The sequence below is a fragment of the Haemaphysalis longicornis genome, unplaced genomic scaffold, assembly GCF_048455015.1.
Source record: "Haemaphysalis longicornis isolate Haplotype H1 unplaced genomic scaffold, Haemaphysalis longicornis Haplotype H1 scaffold_2, whole genome shotgun sequence".
Lineage (NCBI taxonomy): Eukaryota > Metazoa > Arthropoda > Arachnida > Ixodida > Ixodidae > Haemaphysalis > Haemaphysalis longicornis.
Genome location: NW_027526295.1, coordinates 164,398,180 through 164,422,577, shown reverse-complemented (window position 1 = coordinate 164,422,577; position 24,398 = coordinate 164,398,180). Strand labels below are relative to the sequence as shown.

The following is a 24,398-nucleotide window of genomic DNA, read 5'->3' as shown; positions in this document are numbered from 1 at the left end:
AGCGGGTACGCCCCCGCTATTCACTTCCACGCCAGATAGCGCGCCAGGATTTTGAGAGGCAATATGGATCTGCCGCAACGTGACCCGTTTACGACATGGCCATAAACCCAGACACAACAGTTTGCCTGGGGAAAGAAATATAGGGGAAGGAGGCGGGGGGGGGGGGGGGGGGGGCATATGGCAGGCGCATATTTCCTGTGACCTTGACAAGGGGAGAAAAAAAAAAACAGAACATAACCGGGAAACACCAAATACGCTTTAACGCACAGGTCGTCAAAGAAGGAAAAAGGGCAAGAGAAGCGTCCTTGAGACGAACCAAACAAAGCAGAACAAAATGCGCTCGTTTTCCGCATTCACACTTGGCCGACGAGCAGGCTGCTCGTGCGACAATCATATGTTACAGCAGACAAAAGGGAGGGGAAATCACCGAAGCGCGAATACATATCATCACACGTGAACACTTCGAGCAGTGGACAGCAGAGCGTATGCACTCTGGGAGACGGGCGAGATGGCGAGAGGCGGGGTATTTTCAGGTGGAGTTGAATTACGAGGCAGAGAACGAGTGCAAGGCGAATTTCTCGCGATTGCCGAACCGGTGGCGCCATCTAACGCAGCGGGAGGAAGGAGGGCGTGGCCCCCGCTTCCCTCCCCGCACGGTGTGTTGTGCGTCTTCCGAGACGTGTACAACACTGCGGCGCGTACTTCGAGCAGCCCGTAGCGGGGCTTCCGGTGAGAAATCGTCGGACGGAACGGGAACGACGATGTGATGTGAATTTTATGCATGAGAGCGGCCGAGGCGTAACCACGTAGGCAATTTGTAAGCACCCACGGCCTGTTGCGCCCGAGGTGGGGCCGTAGCGCCGAAGCGTGTGCTAACCACTCCGCTGACTCTGAGCCTCTTGGCGGCGGTGCGCTTATTCTGCGTCCCTTGCTCAACAGAGCCGGTTAGGCAAACTGTTTAACTTGTTCTGTTTTGTTTGTTCAGTAACGCACAACGATGCTTTTTTTGTAGCCTCTGTTTAAACAGCGGCAAATATCTTGACAAATATGTACTTAGGAAATCCGACAGCAGAACGCCAAGGCATAGTACAATACGGCAGCCTTTTCCTGCAAGGTCAAGGGAAAACGTGATGCGGGCCGTGAAGGGAATATAAAAGTGTTCAGGAAGTGACTGAAAATTAAGATTTATATGCTGTGAGCCCTACTGTGAGATTAAAACCCCCGCATTTTTGTTTAGAGGGCGCGCATCCACGAACGTTGAAAATGGCTGAGAGGTTCACACAAGGGCATGTAAGGGCAGGAAAATTACAAGCGGTTTATGCACAAACGCACACACGCGCGCGCACCCACACACGTGTGCTTGTGTGTGTAACCGCCACCGCATTTTCAACCATAACTGCGAACAACCTCGCCAACTTTGTTAAACGCTGCTTTTACTGCTGAGCCACTTATCTCACAGATGGTGTAGCCTTCAATTTTCGCAGCAGAACTGTTTAAGGCGAGCGTTATCCGTCCGTCGCACCAAAAAACCTCGCGGAGCGATGACGTCACCTCGCGTTACCTAGCAACCTCTAGCACAACTGTGCATGGCTTCGCACTCGCTGCGCTAGCCGGTCCTCACCGGCGTCCGTCAAGCCGTGACGTCACTGCGGAACCCGTGGTATAAGGACTCGTGTACAGCGGCGTCGTCCAGGCTTGCACGAGGGCTTGCGCCACGTCAGGAGCTCGCAAAAAAAAAAAAAAAAAAAGACGAAGAGAGGGGGGCCGCCAGCACTGCTGTTTTCCCAGCCTAGCATCACTATTACGAAGCAATTTTTTTGCACAAAAAAGTTACCAGCCGATTTTCCGTGTGCACGAGCCGTCCGCATTGTGCCGTGCTCCTCACGCGCGGTGGATAAGTGTGCGGAAACACATAACCGGAACTGATGCCGGCGCCGAAGTTACCCAACAACTTTCAGGCAAATGTTACGTAATCTAAACGAAAAAAAAAAAATGGCACAGAAAGATGTATCTAAAATGAATGGCGGGCCCTGATTATAAGCAGAAACACAAAAAATGTGTTCCAATTACACACTTTTGCAAATTACCCTTCGAATGTGCTATAAGCGTAGATATCCTACGTCTTCTTTCAAACGCTAAACAGCGAGTTAAAGTGCCACCGATGCTTCTCTCAACCATAAAGTACGTTAGTACACGCAGAAGGCAACCTATACTCTTCTTTAAAAAAAACTAACGCTTATACAGCAATTCTAGGTCTGAGATAACGTGGTTATATAAACGAACAAAACGCATTTTTGGGCTGGAACACTGACTCGTGTAGCTAAATAAGCAAACCTATCATTCGGCATGTTCTTCGTAGCCTGCACACAAAAAGTTATAGGGTCTCTCACAATTTACACAAAAAGTTCATTCGCCTAAACCGAACCACCACATAGACAAAGTTTGAAACTAACGAAGTGCTAGTCGACATTAAGAGAGAAATCGCATTTGCCTTTTAGTTTCCACATTCCCCCCTAAGAGAAATATTCGTTTGCACCATAACAAAAACGCGAATGGTGCAATTGTGCTGATGAAAAATTAATGCAGGGATAAATGTAAACATGGAATCACACAATCGCGTAATCTTCAGATGAGACCCATGTCACGCGAGGGAACGAAGGCAACACTGAGCGGATAATTCTCACGGGGAATGCACTTATATGGAAACGGCGAATTTCCACCTCGACCGTAAATCATAGTCCAGATTTAACTGTGCACGTCTGTACGAAAGGTGGCAGTTTCCAGGAAAAGACCTGGCTATAGCGTCACAATTTTAAGGCATACACGACTGGGTCGCTTGGCGACAGACAGAGCCGCAGTTGCTCCCAAGCAGAATTAATAAATAGCTTAGTCAACCTGACTGCAGATACCTATCATGCAAAATGCAACTAGTCTCGCGAAATACAACTCGAAACATTTCCTTGCATCAGTTTGCAAACTGTTATTCGCCTGCCACATGCCTTACGTAAGAATTATTTGAAGTTCCTGAGGTGCTTAAGACGGCTGACCTTTGCTCAGTTTCCCTTCTACATCCTCACCTTGAGGAAGTGCATTTCGGTTATAACGATGATTGCGACTCGGAGACTGCTAAACAGCTTCACACTAATTAACTCACGTCGCCAAAGCAGAATCCCGTCATCGCCACCAGCATCCATGCGCACTCAATCTCGTTCATCAAATGACTGAAGCACTCACCCGTCCTCCGCTGCCATCGGAGTCGTCCGCTGTCTCTGTCTGCACCTGCGAACAATAAGCGGTACGTGTGAGTAGGTGCAGTGTGCGAAGGCGACGGCCACTCCAGAGTAAACAACTCCGCGGCTATGACGAGCGCGTTTGCGGTTTAGCGAGACCCCCCGCTAACTTCGTCCCACTGCGCCTGCCAGAGCGCCATAAGAGTGCCCGGGTGCTGGCGACGTCATTAGTCAAAGATAGCAGCCCGTTAAATGCCTCAACATTCAAAAGGCCGCTATACCTGCCCACATCTGGAGTTGATTCCCTATGATCGACAAATGCATTACAAACATTGTCAACGCTGTGAATTCACCGTGAATTTTTATATGGGACTGATTGACAGGTGTTGACTGCGTATAAAAGTCAGCCTGAGGCAATGTTGTCGAAAAGGCCAAAAAGAAAAAGAGTGAGACGTTTCTGGGGTATCATGGCATTAATGGTGTGATAATACTAATACAGCGGAGTGTGCATTATACAAAATAGAACACAAGCACTGATCGCTGCTCCGCAGCGTGCACCGGAAAAAATAAACCACGGGGAAAGACAGAGAGACAGCTTCATTGGTCGCAGTGGGGTTTAAGGGCCGGGGTGACCGCAGTCTCCAGCCAAGCGGCGACTAGCGCTGTCCACGAAGGAAAGTTGTGTCACCTGGTCGGAGCTACCCAACGCACCACCCCCTCCCACGGCTCGTTGGAGGAGATTAGAAGGAAGGGGTCATTAAGGAAGCTCTACATAGAGTGGGGAACGAAGGACAATCAGGAGAGGACTATACGGAAGGGTGGACAGCTCGGCAAGGAAGAGGGTGGGTCTGGAGGAGTGCCTCTACGTGCGTTGCTGCGCATAGGTAAGTTGAGAATGAGCAGTTGGATGCTTGCGACGGGCGAGGCGGTAATGAGCGACCATGTCGCTTTCGCCCGCACTCTCAGATGGTCTTCAGCTCCTGTGGTCTTCAGTAATGCTGCAGGAAGCAGCTGCAGTAAGCCCGATGCAGAGGTTGCGTAGGTTATATTCGACATTGGCAGTAGCATCGTCGACGAACCTATAGCCAAAAGGATCGCCTTCCCGCTGTGGTCTCACAAAACATGCTTCGTCATTCTCTGCACGTCTCACCCTTTTTACTTTTGGTCCTTTCCACAACATGGCCTCAGGCTAACTTTTATACTTTCACCAGCTTGGACCCTTCAAGAAATCTTTAAAGGGATACCAATTCTACTCTGATTCTGACGTCATGAATGCGGTGTTCAAGGAATTCGTTTAAAGAGCAGCGAAACCATCGCCCGTTATCGCCCACGGTATCAGCCGCCTTACCAGCTGTACGCGTGTCTCGACGCGTTCGGAGACTTCTGAGAAAAGCTGGTATAGCTTGCGTCCTTATACGTTGATTTATTTAGTTCTCGCGCGTCCGCCGATGTACTTCTTGTTCGTGTCAGTGATCACGATTGGATTTAATTGTACACGCACACGCAACCGAATTTATGCCAAATATGAGGGATAAGTTCCCTGTTCTGATTCACTCCCTTCCCGCGCGCGGAAGTATGCTGGTTCGAGAAAGTTCCTAATCCGGTCGTAAGCCGACAGCACGGTCGTACATATGAGCGAGATCAATAATAATTGGCATCTGACCAGAGAAAACACTGCCGGGATGTTGTCTACCGATTGGAGATAAGAGATCCGCTCGACCACTCTGGAAGGCACACTCCTTGCATTATGGAGTACGCTAAGCAGCCCGGCGGGAAGCCACCATGACAGTCTCCCGCGGCTTCAGCAGCGGCGAGGCGGGAGGCCTCTTACTCCGTTATCAATTTAAGCGCATACTGCACGTCCCGCCGGAACGCCGCAGTATTTAAATAAGCGGCACTCTTAATTTCCTTAAATATCGCTGGGGGGCGCGCGCACACCTACCGCAGCCGCTCAGAATGCGCGCTGAATTTGAAGTCAGCCGGAATGTAAGAAAACGCTGCCGCGTGTACTCGCGTTTTTTTTTTTTTTTAAATACTTTTCATGATCGCACGGTATCCTTTCTTCTTCCTTGCTTTCGGAGGCATTGACCGTGCTCGAAGAGAGAGAATTTAAAGCGGGCTGAAGGAGAGAGAGAGAGGGGAGGAGGGATGGACTCCGCGGTCAAGTCGTGACCGGGACTGTGCCGAACGAGCCAAGCGGCGCCCAAAGTTTCTTAGGCGAGCACTCGGTCGACGATTCTTAGGAGGTCGGCGTGCCTCGGCACGACGTTACGCCTGGGCGCGATTCGAAACGTCTTGCGGGACCCGTTTCTCTGTTTGCTCGGACGCCGTTGCAGCGACAGCCGAAGGTCGGCGTGACCTGTCACTCAATGGCACGCCGGAAGCCGACAGGAACGCGACTCAAAGGGCGCAGCTGTCCGTACGAATACGCAATCGAGGGACGCGGGTCAGATCGCGCCGCGCATTCAAGGCGCTGCCGAAGAGCGCAGCCGACCGTGGAAGAGGAAGCGTAAAGAGAGCATCTGTTCGCTGCGTGCACTTCTTCGACCGACTTGCTGCGCATGCTTAGAAGTGTCCTGCATTTTCTCACATGTTGCCTGCATTACAATGGCCACTGCAAATGTAGTCTGGATTAATTTCCCGATCATAATGCATCGCGAAATAGCTCAAGGAAAGCTGCCTGGGTTTTTCATGGTTTTCATCAATACAGCTTGCGGAAAGCTGCCTGTTTATGGTTAAATTTCGTGCTTTGTTCAATTCTCGCAGTTTACATCCTTTTTTATTTTCTAAGGGAGCCGAACAGCTAAAACGCCCGTGTGCCGATATTCAGGCGCTCCTTAAGACCCCTAGGCGGTATAATCCGCAAACCTGCGCGACGCAGGGCTTCGCAGTTCAGGTGCTGCTTCGGCGTGTAAAACAAGCTAGATTTTTTATTTTACTCTGCCCCCATGCACAGTCATGCACAAATGAAACGCGAATACGAAAATATGAACCAGAACACAAAAAGTGTGCGATTTCTTTCTGTGCACGTGAAATTGTTGCGTGTCTTTATTGCAGTGACAAAAACTGAAAATGTGTCTTTTCAAATATACCACTACCGAGCCCTTAATTTATGTCCACTATCCGTATTCTTTGATTTTTGCTTATTCCGGTGCATATTTTCGTGTTCTCATTTCGTCTGTCCGTGGCTGCGCTCTCGGAACGTACAGAATTTGGACAGCTCGGCCTGTTCCCTACACTATAGATGTTCATCGTACCGGAGTTGTTGCCAGACCCGTTTGTCCCGAGTATTAACATCAAAACATCAGCCTACGGCTGTATCTAGCCGAACGACCAACTGAACTATAGCGTATGGACGGCGCGTATCGTCCATTAATGCACTTTAAGTATGCGCCATACTTGTATGCACTTCTCAGTAGGTCACCAATGGATCAAGGGGCTTTGTTTTGTGTATTTCCCCAACAGTCTTGAGCAAGGGCTTATTGTGGAAAATAGGCACGCAAGCACGCGTGTTCCTTGACGCTGTTTTCGTGAAAACATCTAGACAAACAGATGTTGTTGTTGTCATAAAAAGTGCCCGTTTCATTGAGTTGTACCCCGCAGGAAATGTGGAGGTGAAACAAGCCAGCCGAAAGATATACCCATAAGACAGCCAGATATATATATATATAGAGAGAGAGAGAGAGAGAGAGAGAGAGTAACATAAGTATGTAAGATTAAAAGAAACAGCCCACATATCGGACGACAGAACGGACGACAAACAGACCAAGCCAGCTGAACATTTACTACGAAATATTGAGAGATGCAAACGCAACGAAGAATGCAAACGAACAAAGCACGGTAAAATAGCTAAGGGCACGTGCGATTGAAAAGGTATTTAATTTATTAACCTGCATGAAATGCAGGTACCTGAGAAGCGGGTCCACGTACAGCGATGCGGAATACCGGTTCTGTATCGCCGTCCTATCTGCCCGCCGACGCTTGCATAAGCAAACAGATGAAACAAATGATAGCCAATGGGATAATGATCGAGCGACCGTTTCTTGAGCTGCACATTCGAGGTTCACTCCGGCTTTGACTATTAAACCTATATTTACAGCCCCATACGTACATGCTTACTAACAGTGTTCATCTTGTTCTTTTTTCCAGCGAAGCCGTCTATGGCTAGACTCCAGCAGATCGTCTCCGGCAACACACCGAGCGTAGATCAATTTTCAGCGTATGAAAAAAAAAATCATAACAAATACAAATGGGTCCTAGAACCTCCGTATCTCCGTATAAGGCTATCTCCTGTAGGAATGTCTGCCCAGCAATGCATTTGTGTTTAGAGGTTAGGCCCACTTTAGGGGGATCGGTGTAAGCTTGGTTTTTGCGAGCTGGCTTCCCCCCATTGCGTGTGGCGCAGTGAAGCATGGCCATTCACGGAGGGAGAACGGTTACAGTCCCACCTTATACGCCTCGAGCTTTGCGATCGCTGCGCCGCCTGCCGCCGCTTCTACGCGGAGTTGACGGGATTAGCGCTGCGTGGCTGATAGGTGGTCATGCAGTGTTTTGGTTCTCTTTCGCTTCTCTTTGCCTTTCCGCGCACTAAACAACTTGTTATGGTGACGTCTGTAAGCTAACTGCACGTTTAGGGCACTTAAAAAAAACAGCTGCGTCTTGGTAGAGCGCTCTAACGCCAAGAAGAGCTACCCGGGGAGGCAGTTCTGCGCGCTTCTTGGCCGCTCTTGCGGGCGTCGGCGACGGCAGCAGCATATCACCGCTGTCACCTTCGAACACGTCAGCACAAGTGATCGCCTCGTTTAGACCTGATATTGGCACTGTAAGAGGTTGGTTCATTTTGCAGCGCAAACAAATGCGGCTTTGCTTCGAATATGTACGTCGTAGAAAAATATATTTCGGGGATGTGATAACCCAATAGCTGACAAAAACTTGTGCCTTTTATGGGAATATAAGCCACACGAAAATGTTAAGTACACTCAAAGCCTGTGCATTGTCAGATATGTGACCACTTATGCCTTAAGAACCAATTAAGGTATATGTAATGAAACCACTGGAAAATGAAAGGTCTGCAAGTCAGAAATAAATAGAATAGTCGTAGAGGAATGAAAAAAAATGAGTGCAGCTTCTGAAATGCTAAAGACGTTTGTTTGAGCAAGGTAGTATTCACCAGACCAACTAGATGCGAAATGCACTGATATTTCGCTAGACATTGGGGGGGGGGGGGGGGGTGAGGAGGAGGATGCTCAATTATCGTTGTTTACAAATGCGGAGCGAAATTAACGAATGAACGTTTTAGTAACCACACACACAAGCTGCGTGTTCACTTTTCGTTTGTTTTTCGCCTTCAACGGACGGCTGATCACTCGGCGGACGCATTTTTTGAAGAATACAGCGTTGACAGTTCACAAGCGATACGAGGTGTCGTTGGAAGAGTTGATTGATGGGTTGCAGGGTTTAACGCGCCGACGCAACGGAGACGATGAGGCACGCCGTAGTGGAGGGCTCCGGATTAATTTTGACCACCTGGAGATCCTTAACGTGCGCCGAAATCTCGTATACACACGGGCTCGTTGGAAGACTGTCGTATCTGATAAGGGTCTCGATTTCGGTTTATGCTAGATTCTGAAGTCTCCCTGTGTCATACGATGTTTCGAAGAAGATTTTGGTCAGGGACGCGGATATCTCTATAAGCCCATCTTCGCGCTTCTCGTGGAGGATAAATGTAACAGATGAATCTTTGCGAGCGCTCACCTCGGGACAAGACGACACAGCATTAAATTTGTCATCGTGTGCTCCATCGTGACCAGTGGTCATCCTTTTCTATTAAAGGCTGTCTCTCTCTCTCTCGTGTGCTGACTCCGGAGTGTAATTTTGCATTATCCATCGTACTTCTTTCGTACTATGTTTGTGAAATTTATGCCGCATTGGCTTGTTCATAATACTGATCAATATCTGATATGTGATATTGGCAGGCGTAACTTGCGTGCTGTCAGGTATGAGTGCTCCGCTGGATTTTGTAAGTGCACAAAGTCGATTTACATCATAGTGTGTATGGCCGCAACATGACCATCGGAGGAAACACTGCTTACGGAGACACTGCCACTAAATTTCAGGGCAGCGGAATTGCAATCAGCTGCATGCAAATGCTGGCTTCGGGACTCCGGCCTGTGACACACGCCCGGCGCTCATATAGATCTCACTAAGATCGCGTCATATACGTTTATACTCTCGTGAACACACCACGCTTGCGAACAGAGTGCCTGCTCCACGTTATTCGGTATTTTGAATGCGGACAAACGGTAAATCGCTCTCTTGAACGAGCCCCAAAAGCAACGGCGACAGTGGGAAGCGGGCCGGGGACTCCCGCGCCTGCTTTCGAAACGGGCCGCTAGGGGGATTTCAGTGGCGCCCCTACAGGCCGCGCTCGAGGCGTATAGTCCTCTTCACCGCTGCCGCCTCTTTTCCGAGTCATGTATTGTATACTTTCCAACACGCGTGGCGCCCCTCTCTCCCCTGACATTGCGCAACGCTGCACACGCTTCGGCGGTCGCCTGTGCGGCGCACTAGAGCCTGTGCTGTGGTTGGCGTAGCCGCGCTATAATAAAATGTCAGTTTCTCAACCCACCAATCGTGCGTGTCCTTTGACTGTGTCGTAAAGCGTGATTGGCGCAGCCGCGCTATCATAAAACGTCATTGTCTCTACCCACCAATCGTGTTTGTCCTTTACCTGTGATGTAGAGATCGGGCCACTGTCCTTACTATTCAATGTAGCAAATACTCAACATGGCGACACCAAAACATAGCAAATCCAGCCAGAGCGGCAGCTTCACTGGACTTCCCGCTTCACGGAGTGAAAGGTCCCTTATCATTATTATTGATAAGATACCCCTGAATTGATTGTGCGCCCCGTGAGGAGAGAAATGGGATCTGTGATTACGGATACGAGGCACCGCAGCTTCATTCACATTTGAAAACTCGTAAAAAAGACCGGTTTTTGTCTCGAATTGTAAACATATTCCCGCGCGCTACATGATTAGTCATTTAACAACCAGGCCTTGTCAGAAAAGGGAGTTGAGCCGAGGTACTGCAATAACGCATGTTAAACGTGTATCTAACATCGCACAAGAGCACCTAAAACATTCCGAGCATACTGGATGAAGGGGGGAAAAAAGGTTAAACGCAGCGAAGGGTAATAAACGTTTTCTACAGCAACAAATCAGCAAAGGGTAGCAGTAGCCCCTGAATGAGAAAAGCGTGATAAGAAAAAGAAAGATTTTTTGAGGAGACCACGGTGCTAAGTGAAACGTAACTATACGCGGTCGCCTTCTGAGCTGTTGTTGTTTATGTTGTTGTTGGAGCTCGGCAGTGAAAACGCACCCACATGGGGCCATTGGCTCGTGAGTTCCGTTTCCTCGTTTTATTCTCTACAGACTCGGCGAAGCGTCTGACTTCTCGGCGCAACCTGTTAGGCTCTAAATCTTTGGCCAACCCTAGTGATGCATACGCAGTCCAGGCCGCAAGAACTCTGTACAGGCGTCTACCGAAAGTTATATACATACACCCGCAGAAACGGACGAGACGACGGCGGTAAAGAACGCCACTGTCGTCATCAACAACGAGTCCCAAGAACAAAGACGACGACGGGCACCAGCAACACCACCTAGACAGAAAGCCTGCCAGTTCATTTCTCGGCGCTTTCTTCACGTGAAGACGTCACATTCCGCACTCATCGCTTCTTGACATCGTCTCTGGCAAGGCGCGAAGATAACGGTGTGTGGCCTGCAAACCTTTGCACACGTTAGGCAGCATCGTTTCTGTGACTCTCCAAAGCATAGTAAAGTTCAGGCGAGCTAACCTCTCACTAGTTACCAGGCCTTATTCAGCCTGGTGGTCGTTGTCCCAGACGCCAAGCAGAAGAATGCCTCGAAAGGCGGCGAGCAAAAGTAAGGACGACCGCAATAAGAAAAAAAAAAAAAGCAACAGAATGGCGGGTGAGGGCACGCACGAAGTCATTCCACGCCGACCAATCAGCGTAGGATACCTCAGCGGCGTCAGTTCCTGGGCGCGCGCACACCGTGATCGGAGCCGCTCGGGGTGTCACGTGGGGCGGGCACCGGTGAAAGACCAAGTGCCCGCGCTCGACATCCGGCATTCCGGTTTTTAAATTGGACGGACGTGCGATTGATGGATCTCGGCAGCGGAGAGGACGCGAGGTGCGCGCCCGCCTGCGCATCATGCACGGGCGGAAGGATAGGGCATGCCGACAGTGACACAAAGTGACGGAAAAGCCAGCTGCAAAAAAAAAATGCTTAAAGGAAACGATCATCCTTGGAACGCTGTCATGCATTATTTATCGCAGTTAGCTAGCTGTAGAAGACATCTCGAGCCTATCTAGGAAAAAAAAATACGGAGGGGGGAAAAAGGGAGCCAGAACAACGGGCTTCGATAGAGAAGGTTGCCTTGAAAACGTGTTGTGGGTTTTCTTACACGGGTCTTCGGTCACGCGTGAAAATGAGTTCGAATGCGTAGCAGCCACTTTTTCTCACAGCGGTCCGCATTGTTTACGACATTACAGCCCCCACACGATAATTGTGGTATAGTTTCTTGCAAGGTTCCCTGCAAACAACGCGGTAGTCATTGCAAGTAAAGATATTTTTAAGTGCGAATGCACTTTATAAGCGACCCCAAACCTTCCACCGCCGGCGGCGGCGTCGGCGGCGGCGTCCGCGGTCATCCTCTCCCTAGCAACGGCGTGGAGCGGAGAGGAGCGTCGGTAGCAACGGCGCGGTGACGTCACTTCACCACGTGACCGCGCTCGCTCCGCCTCCTCGCCGTGGCTGCGCGGGTGCGCGCCGCTCCCCGCACCGCTCCTCGCGCCGTGACGTCATGGTATGACGTCACAGCGCGCCTCCTCTCCCCAGCAGCTGCCGCGCGCCTCTCTCTCCACCGTGACGTCACACTCTCTCCTCTCCCCCTCGCTCGGCTGCAGCTGCCGTGCGCCGCTGTCCCTCTCCCCTTGCGCTCGCCTCCTCTCTCAGCCACCTGGCTCGGCGCGCTCGGCGCGGCGTACCCCCCTATATATGCAGCGATAAACTGCCAGACCTCCGTGGGTCGGCTCGCGCGCGCTCACGGGCGAATGCCAACGGATTTTAACTTTACTCCCCCTCATAGCATCACCCCGTGCATTCGCACTTAACCATGTTCACCCTCGGGGAAATGCTTGGGAGTTTTTTGCGTTGAGACGTTGTTCTCGACAACTTTCCAACAGCGTACAACCTTATCAACACATGCTAGCGTGAAACCACGTAGATCATAATTTGTGACATGCATCGCACACGGAAAAGTATAAAACACTATTATAGAACTGGTGAGCGCTTCGAGCCGCCATCGTATCCATTATTACTGCTTCAAGTGTATACCTAACATGTCAGATTAGCCTTTACTTCACTTGCACAACAGGTTGACGACTGAAAATTGCCGGGACTTCTTTAATATTTATTCATGTGTGGGTAAGACTAAGCACTACACATTTTTTACACACTGTGTATGGTTTTCGAAATGATTTCTTTATTTCGATGCTATACATGCGAGACAGCTTGAGCAACGAGAGTGTGTCTACTGGCTTAACGATTGCGGTGGGAACTTTCTTTCCTCAAACTATATATATTTCTCACAATACGAAATTAGGCATACCTATAGATAGCGCTCACATGCAACACCACATATATAAATTGCAGTTAAAGAATAAGCAAGGCAGATACAATCAAGTTTTGTACCGTGCCATATAGAAAAAAATTCCCCCGCATTTCCCCGAGAGGGAGAATGTGAAAGTGCGAATGCACGGTTGTCGGCCCGCTTGCGGCGCTTGCGCTCGGCCCCCGCAGCCCACCGCCTCGCCGCCTTCTCTTCCATCTCTTCCATCGGGTTTGTAGTATCACGTGTACACCACGCAGTTATCAAGCCGCTATACGCCTCGAGCGCGGCCTGTAGGGGCGCCACTGAAATCCCCCTAGCGGCTCGTATCGAAAGCAGCCGCGGGAGACGCCGGCCCGCTCCCTACTGCCACCGTTGCTTTCGGGGCCCGTTAACGACTGAGATTTACCGTTTGTAGGCGTTGGAAATACATATTTATGTGGAGCAGTCACTCTGTTCGCAAATGTGGTGTGTTTGCGAGAGTGTAAATGTGTGTGACGCGATCTTAGTCGGGTACATTCGGTCTGTACAAGCGCCAAGTGTGCGTCACAGGTCGGCGTCGCGAAACCGGGATATGCATATGGAGATTATTGTGATTCCACTGCCCTGAAATTTACTAACAGTGTCTCCGTAAGCATAATATCCCCAGATGGTCATGCCATGGCTATACACTACGATGTAAATCAGTTTTGTGCGCTTATATAACCTAGTGGAGCGGTCATACCTGACAGCACGCCAGTTATGCTTGCCAATATCATACCTCAGATATTGATCACTACCCTGGACATAAATTTCACGAACATTCTACGAAATAAGTACGATGGTCCGCTGGACAATCCAAAATTATACCCGGGATCAGTGCACGACAAAAAAAAATGCTGGGGCGTCTTGTCGTGAGCTGAGCGCCCGAAAACATTCATATATGTTACATATATCCTCCGCGAGCAGGCCGGAGAGTGGCTTCTGCAGTAATGCCCGTTCGCGACTAAACGTTTCTTCGAACTTAGTCATATGACGCAGGGAGCCTGCAGAATCTTGCACAAACGGAAATCAGAAGGCCTTATCCTTTTATCAGTTTTGAACTTGTATACCTCAAAAAATGCGTTCGCCGAGGGATCAGCTGTTAGTTGAAGTCTAAAAACTAGAGTGACGTGAACGAGTAGCTTGTGTGTGTGATTACTAAAACGTTCTTTCCTCCGTTTCGCTCCGCAATTGTACACAACGATACGTAAGCGTCCCCCTCCTCTCCCCCCTCCCCATGTCTCGCGAAATATCAGTGCATTTCGCACACTATACTCGGATACAAGTCAAGAAAAAAGGGGCGTCGCCTAATCCCCCACTTCCACCACCCCCTTCCAGCCAATAGTGTCGCTCTATCAAGGTGACGTCGTGGCCGACCGCATTGCACCTGCGGGCAGCACTCGGAGCCACGCTTTCCTTAATGCGTCCGTGCCGAAAAGTAGTTCGTAAGGGCGCCTTCACTTTGAGCGAAGATAAAAACCTTAGCTAAAATTTTTTATGTGCCCGTTTTAATGCAATGCGTGAAAGAATTCATCGTCAGCTGCAGTAGCGAGTTTCAATTATATTCCTGATGGTGAATTTCTGCTCTTCCGGGTTTTCCCTCAGCCGCTTGCTTCTGGCAGCTTCTGGTTTTATGCATTGCCGGCCCCATTTCCCGCCATGGATCCCGAAGAAGTCGCATCTGAATGTGCTTCATCGTTCTCGACTGAGAATTGTGGTGCGTTGCCATCTACGCCACGCCGCTGGTACAAGAAAAACAAAAGCGGCCGTGTCATCTGCAGCTGCGGACGGGAGATATGATCCGGAACGCGTACGTTCGTTTGCGGCATCTTCACCCAGAGCGCAGCGTTGAAGAAACGGCCGCGACCGTGAGCGATCTTCTTGGAGTCAGCGTGAGCTTGGTGATGGACGTGAAGAAGGAGATGAAAAATAACGACGGAAATGTTGCGACGCCCTCCCGAAAGCGCCCGCGAAGCGCCGGAAAGAGACGACGCACAGAAGTGTACGACGACTTCACGAAGTGCGCATTGCGGTCGTCCGTGCATCGTTTTTTTCGCAGCAATGAGATTCCGACAGTGAAGGCAATTGCTGCGGATTTCAACGCTAGCGGCGATGTTACTCCTCTCAAGCCATGGACTGTGCGCCGCCTGCTGAATGACATCGGGTTCAGGTATGAGAAGAGGGGCCGGAACTCGCTGCTGATCGAGCGGGACGACATTGTCGCGTGGCAGCAGAAGTACCTCTACGACGTCGCCAAGTACAGGATGGAAGGTCGAAAAATCTTCTACCTTGATGAAACCTGGGTGAATGCGGGACACACGCTATCGACTGTTTGGACGGACACGACGGTTGCTTCCCACCACGACGCCTTCATGCGTGGTCTGACGACAGGTTTGAAGCAGCCGTCAGGGAAAGGACAGCGCCTGATTGTAACGCACATCGGCAGCGAGGACGGCTTCGTCAGTGGTTGCCTGGATATCTTTCGGGGTACGAAGACCGGCGACTACCACGAGGAGATGGACGGCACCCGCTTTGAAAGGTGGTTTGGCGCCGTTTTGCCGCAACTGCCACAATGTAGTGTAATTGTCATGGACAATGCCTCGTACCACTCGCGGCTGGAAGAAGCAGTGCCTACGACGTCTTCGCGCAAACAGGTCGTTCAGGACTGGCTGACGTCCAAAGGACTTGCTTGGGATGAAAAAATGCTTAAAAAGGAGCTCCTCAGCCTTGTGACCTCTGTAAAGACACGGTACATCAAATATCGTATTGACGGTGCAGCTGAAAGGGCAGGATGTATTGTGCTTAGGCTCCCACCCTACCATTGTGAGCTCAATCCCATTGAGCTCATATGGGCGCAGATGAAACGAGGTGTCGCAGCCAGAAATGCCACATTTAAGCTGGCAGATGTAGAGGTGCTCCTGAGGGAAGAAGCTGCCAAGGTAACAGCTCAACACTGGGCAAACGCAGTTCAGCATGTGATCAGCATTGAAACAAAGTTCAGGGGAGACGGTGGAGCAAGTGCGCATGTTCAACCTATTATAATCCATCGGGATGAAGATGACATGGACTCCGACAGTGACCTATCTGGTATCGAGTCCTTTGAAGATGTGTAAGGTGGCCAGCTATTCGCCAGTGCCGCCTTTGCCCCTTTCAGTTAGTGTGGAGTGCGCAATTTAGCTTAAGTAGGTGTGTTTCCATAGCTGCAGGAGCAAGAAACTCCATCAGACAGCAGAGAAGACCAGACATGCTGTTTGTGTGCGTTATTAAGACTTTCATTTGCCATTACTGAATGTTGTATGCTGTGTTGTAGAGTCGACAGGGATTTTCCAGTATGACAGTGAGGGTGACAAGTTATTTCAACAATCGATGCATGATATTTGCTGTAGTGAACCGAGCGGTGTATTGTGTGGTGCTGGCTCAGGACTGGTTGCCTTGATATGTAGCTATGAGAATCAGAAAAGGCTGTTGCAGTGCTTGGTTTTTGATTTCATTTGTTGCAAGTGTGGTGCAGCAATTAGGCCGAATGAATGCAGTCCTGACAAGACACTGCGTGGCAGACGTATCCATAAAAGAAAATTGTACATCTCGAGCTAGAGGAAACCCACACTGTTCCAAACTATTTTCTGGAAGCAGGGCCACGCTTGCACTATGCGATAGTTTTCGCTGCACAGGGAGGATGGCTATTCGCATGTGTAGCATGAGGTGTGTGCAAGCAGAGTCAAGCGAGTTCGCAAATTCACTTCAAGCAGAATCATCTGCAGTGTGTGGCTCTACGGCTCCTTGTGCGACACTATATAAATGGCTATAAAGGCAAGTTTCACCTACAGGAAAAGACTCTAGCTCGAGTTTTCACCCCACGTTTTTTACATTGTTTGGACACTTATGCGTGTATTGGATGCAGAAACAAAGTTGCAAATTAAATGCCTACGTGAAAGCATGTAACTGAACATTGTGTGTCCGTGTGGCTGGCTGAGCCAAGTTGTCTTCTTGTAGAACATTGAGAACAAATAAATCTGTTTAAGTGTCTTATTGCTCGTTTCATTTGCTATGCATAATTCAGCAGTGCGTCTGTTTAGCTGTCTGAACCAAATCTGAAAGGATGCAGGAGTGAGGACAAGAAACGTTGCTTCGGTGTTTTATTTCTAATTTGATTCTATTTAGCTATCTGCTGTCTTACGCACGACTTAGGATAAATAGGTTTTATCTGTTGCCTACTCCACTGGATAAAATGCAGAATCACAATGTTAAAAACAATCCCCAAAGTTTTGGGAAGGGGAAACAAGGTTGGTTTCAATCGATCCTCCCATGTATGGGAATCATTTCATGTAGTGCATATTTGGCGAGATTATAAATTTCCTCCTGAACATATGATCCGATTTTGCCTTTGCGTAGCAAGAAAAGTATGATATGCATTGACCAGTTTCAGTGCAGCGATGTGTACCATATGTGTGGTTCCATGCATCAACTCAACCGACATGTCATCAATCAGTGCAGATCACTACGTAACCCTTCAAACAGACTTCATTGCCTGTGTTATGAAGTGGGCATCAATTCATGTTCTGTCATTGTGATTTACACTCCTAATATATGTGTAGACATTGCACGAGTACAGTTGCGAACAGTCCTGTGGCAAGCAGCAGCTTGCTATTTGACTTGGAGCAGCGAGCTTCTCGCTCCAGCGGCCACTTGTGACACAACAGTGAGAATGGATGAAATGCTGAGCTGTTTTCCACCCTGAATGCTCTATTTTGAATTTAGAGCACGTGCATGCAGATGACCATTGCAGCAGCAGCTTCTTACTTAAGAGACAAACACAAGGCGGGCAGTGTCTATATAGCTTCAATAATGTACATCTCATGCAAGAATTTGATTTGGTGAACAATATGCATGCGCATGTGTAGAAAAAGCTGAAAGGTGGTTTATTTGATTTCAGTGCTGCGTTTCATGTCTTCACATGCATTGTTGCAGCTGGTCATACCGGTGAAATCTAGCTAATGCAATGTCACTATCGCGAACCACAGCTCATTCACAAAGCATAAACGGGACAATGAAATTGAACTTACAGTGGTAACACTCCTGTGGAATCTTAATTATCATAGACAATGCAAACTCAAAGCAGATGCCTATTCGTATTTAATTCACAAAGGTTTTTGTCCGAAACAACAACTTAAGGCACTCCAACAAAAAACAGGCGACAAAAACATACTTGTGGCAATTAACACATTTAACAATGGTATCTCAGCGTAACCGAGAAAAAAAATAGAAAAGGTGGCATATTAAATCCCATCACGTAGCTAAGCTACAGCTCGTACGCATTCACGGTCAAAAAGTGCGAAAATTCTGCTTCTTGTATTTGGCAACTTGATCACAATTTGGGCGAATACGCTTGCGCCCGACATGGACTTGGGACACACGGCTCGACATATATGCTTTAACGAAATGCAGCGCGCGCCGTCGCGTGGCTTGCGTTTCGCCCCGTGCGTACTGTCCATGGCGTTAATAACTTGCTGGCGTAATCTACGAGAAATAAACAAGGAGTTATCGCCCCCTGTCGCAGACACTGGTGCGATAACGTGGGTAGCACAGACACAGGAGGTACTAAACGGTAGAACGGTACTTCACGCTCAAGGCCAAACGCCCGCACAGGATGACGACGACAGCTTCGTATCATACAGCGTACTGCAGTAACTGCAGCGGCGGCTGCTTACCGGCAACGCGAGCGCTCACAAAGCAGAAGAAAAAACACCGTAGCGATTGTCATTACCGAGCATGTTAAGAACACTGCACACAACACGCAAACAAGGAATACGACTGAACGGCACTAAAAATCGTCCTCAGAGAGCCCGACGACGCCGACGGTTTGACGCGAACAGCGGAGGCGGCCATTTTGGTAGAAGTCCGGAAGCGCGGAAGAACATGTTTTGTGATTTCTTCCGTGAGCGCGGCGTGGAGGCGGTCTACCGCGACGTCACGTTGATACGGCGACACCATTGGCTGGAAGGGGGTCCTTTGATGAGGAAAAGCCGCACTTTTCTTGAGTTGTATCCGAGTATAGTTGGTCTCGTAAGTCCTACCCGGCTTAAGTTTATACGAACGTCTTTAGCATTTCAGAAGCTGCACTGAGTTTGTTTGTTTGTTTGTTTTTCATTTCTGTACGAGCTATTTTGTTTATTCCGGACTGGCAGACCATTAATTTTTCAGTGGACAGTTTTGTTGGTTCTTGCTATAAGACCTGAGTGCACATCTTTCACGACGCAGAGCCTTGGAATATACTTAACATTTTCGCGTGGCTTATATTCTTATAAACGGCACAAGTTATTATCAGGTATTGGGTAATCGCATCCCCGAAATGTATTTTTCTACTACGCATATATTCGTAATGAGGCCGCATTCGTTGCCCGCTCTACAAAACAAAACACACCTCTCACTGTGCCAGTATCAGGTATAAACGAGGCGACAATAAAATTCACTTGTGCCGGACGTATTCGGAGGTTACAGTGGTGGTATGCTGCTGCAATTCGCCGACGCCCGTAACAGCGGCCGAGAAGGACGCAGAGCCGCTTTCCCGGATAGCTATTATTGGTGTTTGAGCACCCTACCAAGACGCAGCGGCTTTTGAAGTGACCCAGGGCTCGCAAGCTTGGACGTTCCCTGGTTTCCCTATAGGCGGCGTAAAAATCGACGCCCCTAGTGACCAACCTAAAGCGCTGTTTTCGACCATCAAGTCCACCAGACGGCGCAAGCGAAAGGTTACTTTTGGTATAGAATATAAAACATTCATTCTGTGACTCAAAGAGCCAACACAGTTCGCTTACAATGTTTTGTTTAAAAATATTATTAACAAGTTCCGCATCAAACATCCGTTGAGCAAAAATGTACGCAACTTTTTACGAACAGCCGACTGGTGCACCACCTCGTTTCTGAATTCGCAACCACAAAGCCGCCAATTCAAATTGAAACCGCTGCAACGGCCCACCGTTTATATGTGCGCGGAGCACTGGTTTCGTGACTTATTGCTGTTATGTGCTTTTGCGTCCATCAGTTGTTGAGAGGACTGGCAAAACGCGGGAATTGAGTGCTTGTTGAGTGACAAATGTGAGAAATTCCGCATCGGAAGACAGCTGTCGAGGCCAGAATATTTGATTCTTCCAACACAAGGTGAGTGTTATGCACTCCGCTAGAAAGACGGTGCAAACCAAACCGTTGTCGCCGTCACTACCTCATTCGTGCCCTTCGTTCGAAATCTTAGCGCAAGTCAACGAGTTGTTATGGAAAAAAAAAAAATGTTGTCATGAAAGCGACGTACAATTGCAGCGGTCGAAATGAAATGATGTCCCGGCCTCTGTAAACTTGCGGATGTCAATAAACGATTTGTTCTCACTTGCTGCTCACTGTGGTCTGTGCCAGTCGAGGCCATCTGGTCACCTGGCGTAACATCACTTCACTAGCGCGGCGCAAGTAAACACGCGACCAGCGTGCCAGCCAGGAACCAGCAGGAGCAGCCACGGCCGGACTCGACGCCCCTTTCGCGAGCGGGAGGAGGAGAGTCGAGTCCGACCGTGGATGCCGTGGAGCAGCGAGCCGGCGGCCGCCGTGCGAGGGCAGCCATGTTATTAAGGAGCTCAAGCGGCCTGTGCAAAAAGCATCCGCCATGTTTACAAAGTCGTATTTACAGCGCCATCAAGCGGGCGTACTGGGTAGTTCACGACGCCGCCACTACGCTTTTTCTGGCACTACAGGCAAAGCTAGACCTTTGCTTCTCTAAAATCCTCCCTGTTCTGTGAGTGACCTAAACGTACTGTTTACTTACAGACGTCACCATAACAAGTTTTTTTAGCGCTTGGAAGGGCAAAAAAAAAGCGGCAGAGAACCAAAACACTGCATGAGCCCCTATGGGCCGCGCAGCGCTAATCCCGTCAACTCCGCGTAGAAGCGGCGGCAGGCGGCGCAGCGATCGCAAAGCTCGAGGCGTATAGCGCCGCTGAGTCGCCAACGCACGCCGCTGACGACGTAGTTTGAATGCGTTAAAGATATAAGCCGCGTCTAACACTGATATCACCGTCGCGTCCGTGGCTTGGTCGGTAGCGCGTCGCGCTGCGGCCGCAAAGTCCTCGGATCGAAACCTGGCGCCGGATGCTGTTTCTTTTTCAAATATAGAGGAGCACTGCGGACGCCAACGCCGCCGGCGGTGGATGGTTTGGGGTCGCTTATAAAGTGCATTCGCACTTAAAATCACTCCTTTCCCGCGTGCACACACACAAAAAAAGAAAACACATCCAGTGAACTAGCGCGTAAGTTATTAATTACCATAAAATATAAAAGTGCTGCTTGAAAATACAAACCCAGAAAGGCCACGTCAATTTTCCAAAAAGAAATCATTAACGCCCAACTTCATCTGTTTAGGAGCAATTTGTTATACACGACCGAAGGAAGCGTCCGAAAGCCAACTCAACGTGCGCAGTTGGCGCGACTCCTTCACGGCTCTGCAAAACTACTATCCTCTTCAATACCGGAAGCTTGGTCACATCCATGCCTCTATTGCACCACAGCGCGGGCCTTTGAGAAGGTCCGGACATGAGTGGCGTTGCTGGCCGGTTGGTTCCCTGTTAAAAATGGCACGTTCACTTGTCGATGGTCAACCATATGCCATGGGCACTTGGGCCAACACTTCTGGCCTCTATATTGCCATTGTCTCCCCTCACTGTCACGTATGCAGTGTTCGCGAGGACATAGAACATGTACTGTGTGTGTGTCCCCGTTACGACCCCCCGCGGCTAACCTTGAAGATGACTTTGGGACTGCGTGCTGATGCACCAGGCCCATGGCAGTCAACTTCCGCGGCAACACGGAGTACACGGGCCTTGGTGTCAATTCTCCGTGACTCCGGCCTCAACAAAACCCTGTGAACGTTTGCCTTAACTTCACTACTGTGCGTGTGCTGTGTGCGTGATCCTGAGTCTGTCAGTTTCTGTGTGCGTATTTGCGTTTGTAGTGTCTGTATGAGTTTTTGTCTTCGCTTCCTTTCACTTACACACCTCTCATGCTCATGTGGAGTAGCAAGCCAAGCTCGCTGCCAGGCTGACTTCTCCTCACCATTAAATGCATTCCTCCTCCTCCTCAATACATCGCCACCTTTCCCACTCAAAATGTCCACCGCTCAACACCTTAGTCAACCATATGCGAAAAGTGATACTTAGCATAGAGCAAGGAGTCGACTTTGATATGAACACAATATTATATCTTTGCAGAATAATGAATAGTTTTTGTGTAATTGGTTGTCCAAAGTTACCGCCAATACATTTCAGCGAGATAGCCTTCATGGCACAGGAACTTGCTAGAGCTACGTTTTAAAATTTCGTTCTAAGCTTTCGCCCTCAATATTGGTTGTGCGAAAATTCCTTGCACTATATACGCTGAACAACTCCAGAGTAATCACTTCTGAAAGAACTCGTTTCAGCAGAAAAGCTGCTCCTGACAAGCGCAGCCCGACGTCGGGTCGACGTTTATAGTCACTGCTAATTTTACTTTAACGTTTGCGGAGCACGGAAAAAGCGAAATATATATTGCAATACAATAAAACAATGAACAGTGCTTTAGAAATGATGTCCTGTTTACAGCGTAACATCTCATCTGTTACACGGTTTTTAGTAGAATTTCTGAATTTTAAGTAATCCTTGTTGCTTGGAAATGCGTTTAGTTGTAGCAGAGAGGTTGTTTTACACGCGAAACACCCTTATCACTTAATATGTTTTTGCGCGCTGCCTACAAACATATCTATGGCGAAGTTTTCCTTTAAAACAAAAAAGGAATTGTATTTACGCATATCGTACACTTCTAACCAATTTGATAGGACGCTTTTTAAGACTTATTCGTGGATACTCGTTAGCGAAGAGCTCGAGAGAAGATGAATGGTACTGAATTAATGTGTCGATACGGGCTAGTTGGTATGCCATCATATGAATTAGGTTTAAATGCCACGCACGACTTCAGGTAAAAGTCTTCTCCGTACTATTAATATCTTTCTCCCTGAAGTCGGCGTTTAAAACTAATTTATAAGAAAGTTATTGATAGGAGCGCCTCTGTCCAACCAATATCTTTCTTCCTTAGTCGTGCTGGCGCTTAAACCTAAGTCGTCCGATGCATGGTACGTTGGATCCTCTACTGGCACTGCTCCGGTGGTTTTACCTTTCTGTCCGCGTGTTGAATGTTTTGAAAGGACTGAGAATTCTAATTGTTTTGAAAGAACTGAGAAAACGCCCCGGCAGGGGCGTTTGACAAAGCTAGAAGCTGATTAAATAGAACGACATTGGAATCCAAGTTTTGAGTGCTCATTGAGACGATAGATAAACACGAATTCGTCCTAAGCCCTACTTGGGGCCAGTCGCATGCTGATCGCACCGCACGTTATACCAAGCCTACGGGTTCCACATTGACTTAACAATGACTGCGTTGGGGGTGTACACTGATCCAACGTATGGACCTGAAAGTCAGGCCACGTACGGCTAACGCTACTCCTCAAGCTCGGTGAAACCTTTCTCGCGAAATAAGGGGGGAGCCGCTTTCGTCGGTTGTCAGACAGTGGCCCTAGTTTATGTTGAAGTTGTTTCGTAATTGGCCAAGAAGCTAGATATTATTAACGTTTGCAAATAGGTGACCTACTTTTCATATAACGAAAACAGGTGATGCCAAAACCTTGGCGGCCCCGGAGAGGCAACTTTCGGCCCCTTAGTCTTTCTCTGCGCAACAGGTTGATTAAGGAGCTGAATACAAACAGCCATTTTCGTCAACACGCGAATGTGCCACTCCTTGAATAAATGCTCCACTCATTCATTTGTTGTCGTCATGATCTTCGACCAAAGAGATTAACCAAGAAGCTAAAGAAAAACTTTGAACCCTCATTGTCGATGCCGCCTAATCGACGCATTGGGTTAAATACGAAGCTAAATGTAAACATCGCTTTTGCTGCCCGCATCCCCTCGTCGCGGGAAAAGTGGGTCAACGGGTTAGCTCACGATTACTGATAATCAGGTCTTGATGATGATGTCAGTCTGCAGTTGCTTATGTATGGAAACATTGCAGCATCGGTTCTAATGAATTTGACTGTGCCGCGCGGCTACGTTGCCCTCCACAATGCATGGTCATCGTCACTGTCGTCGGCGTCGTCATTTTTTCGACGCGGGCAAAGACGCGAGTTAAGCCCTCCACGGGCGTCATTTGTGTAATGGAAGGATACCAACCGACGCTGGCAATCCCAGCACATTGCGTGATCAGCTTCGATCACTTGACTAAACAAATGGCCAAGTGACGACGCCCTATGTGAATTCCGCGCAAACAACCTGTTTTTTTTTCTGTTCACATAGTAACATTTTAAAAAATGCTTATAAACAATTTTTACATTTTTTATAACTTTTTATAGGAAATATTTTTAACAGTTTTTGCATCAATTTTTGG

At 48.7% G+C, this 24,398-nt stretch overlaps 1 protein-coding gene across 8 annotated transcripts in view; it reads right to left on the bottom strand.

Annotated features, from left to right (window-relative positions):
- LOC144169428 (tensin-3-like) overlaps nt 1-24,398 on the bottom strand; it is a 292,831-nt gene that overhangs the window by 207,067 nt on the left and 61,366 nt on the right. For 7 of the 8 annotated variants that reach the window (XM_077698569.1, XM_077698567.1, XM_077698574.1 and 4 more), the window contains exon 2: nt 3,235-3,279. In XM_077698569.1, the coding sequence (XP_077554695.1) occupies nt 3,235-3,279 (45 nt within the window). Of the gene's footprint in view, nt 1-3,154; nt 3,194-3,234; nt 3,280-24,398 lie in introns of those variants that run through there. The other variant, XM_077698572.1, reaches the window with a different exon arrangement.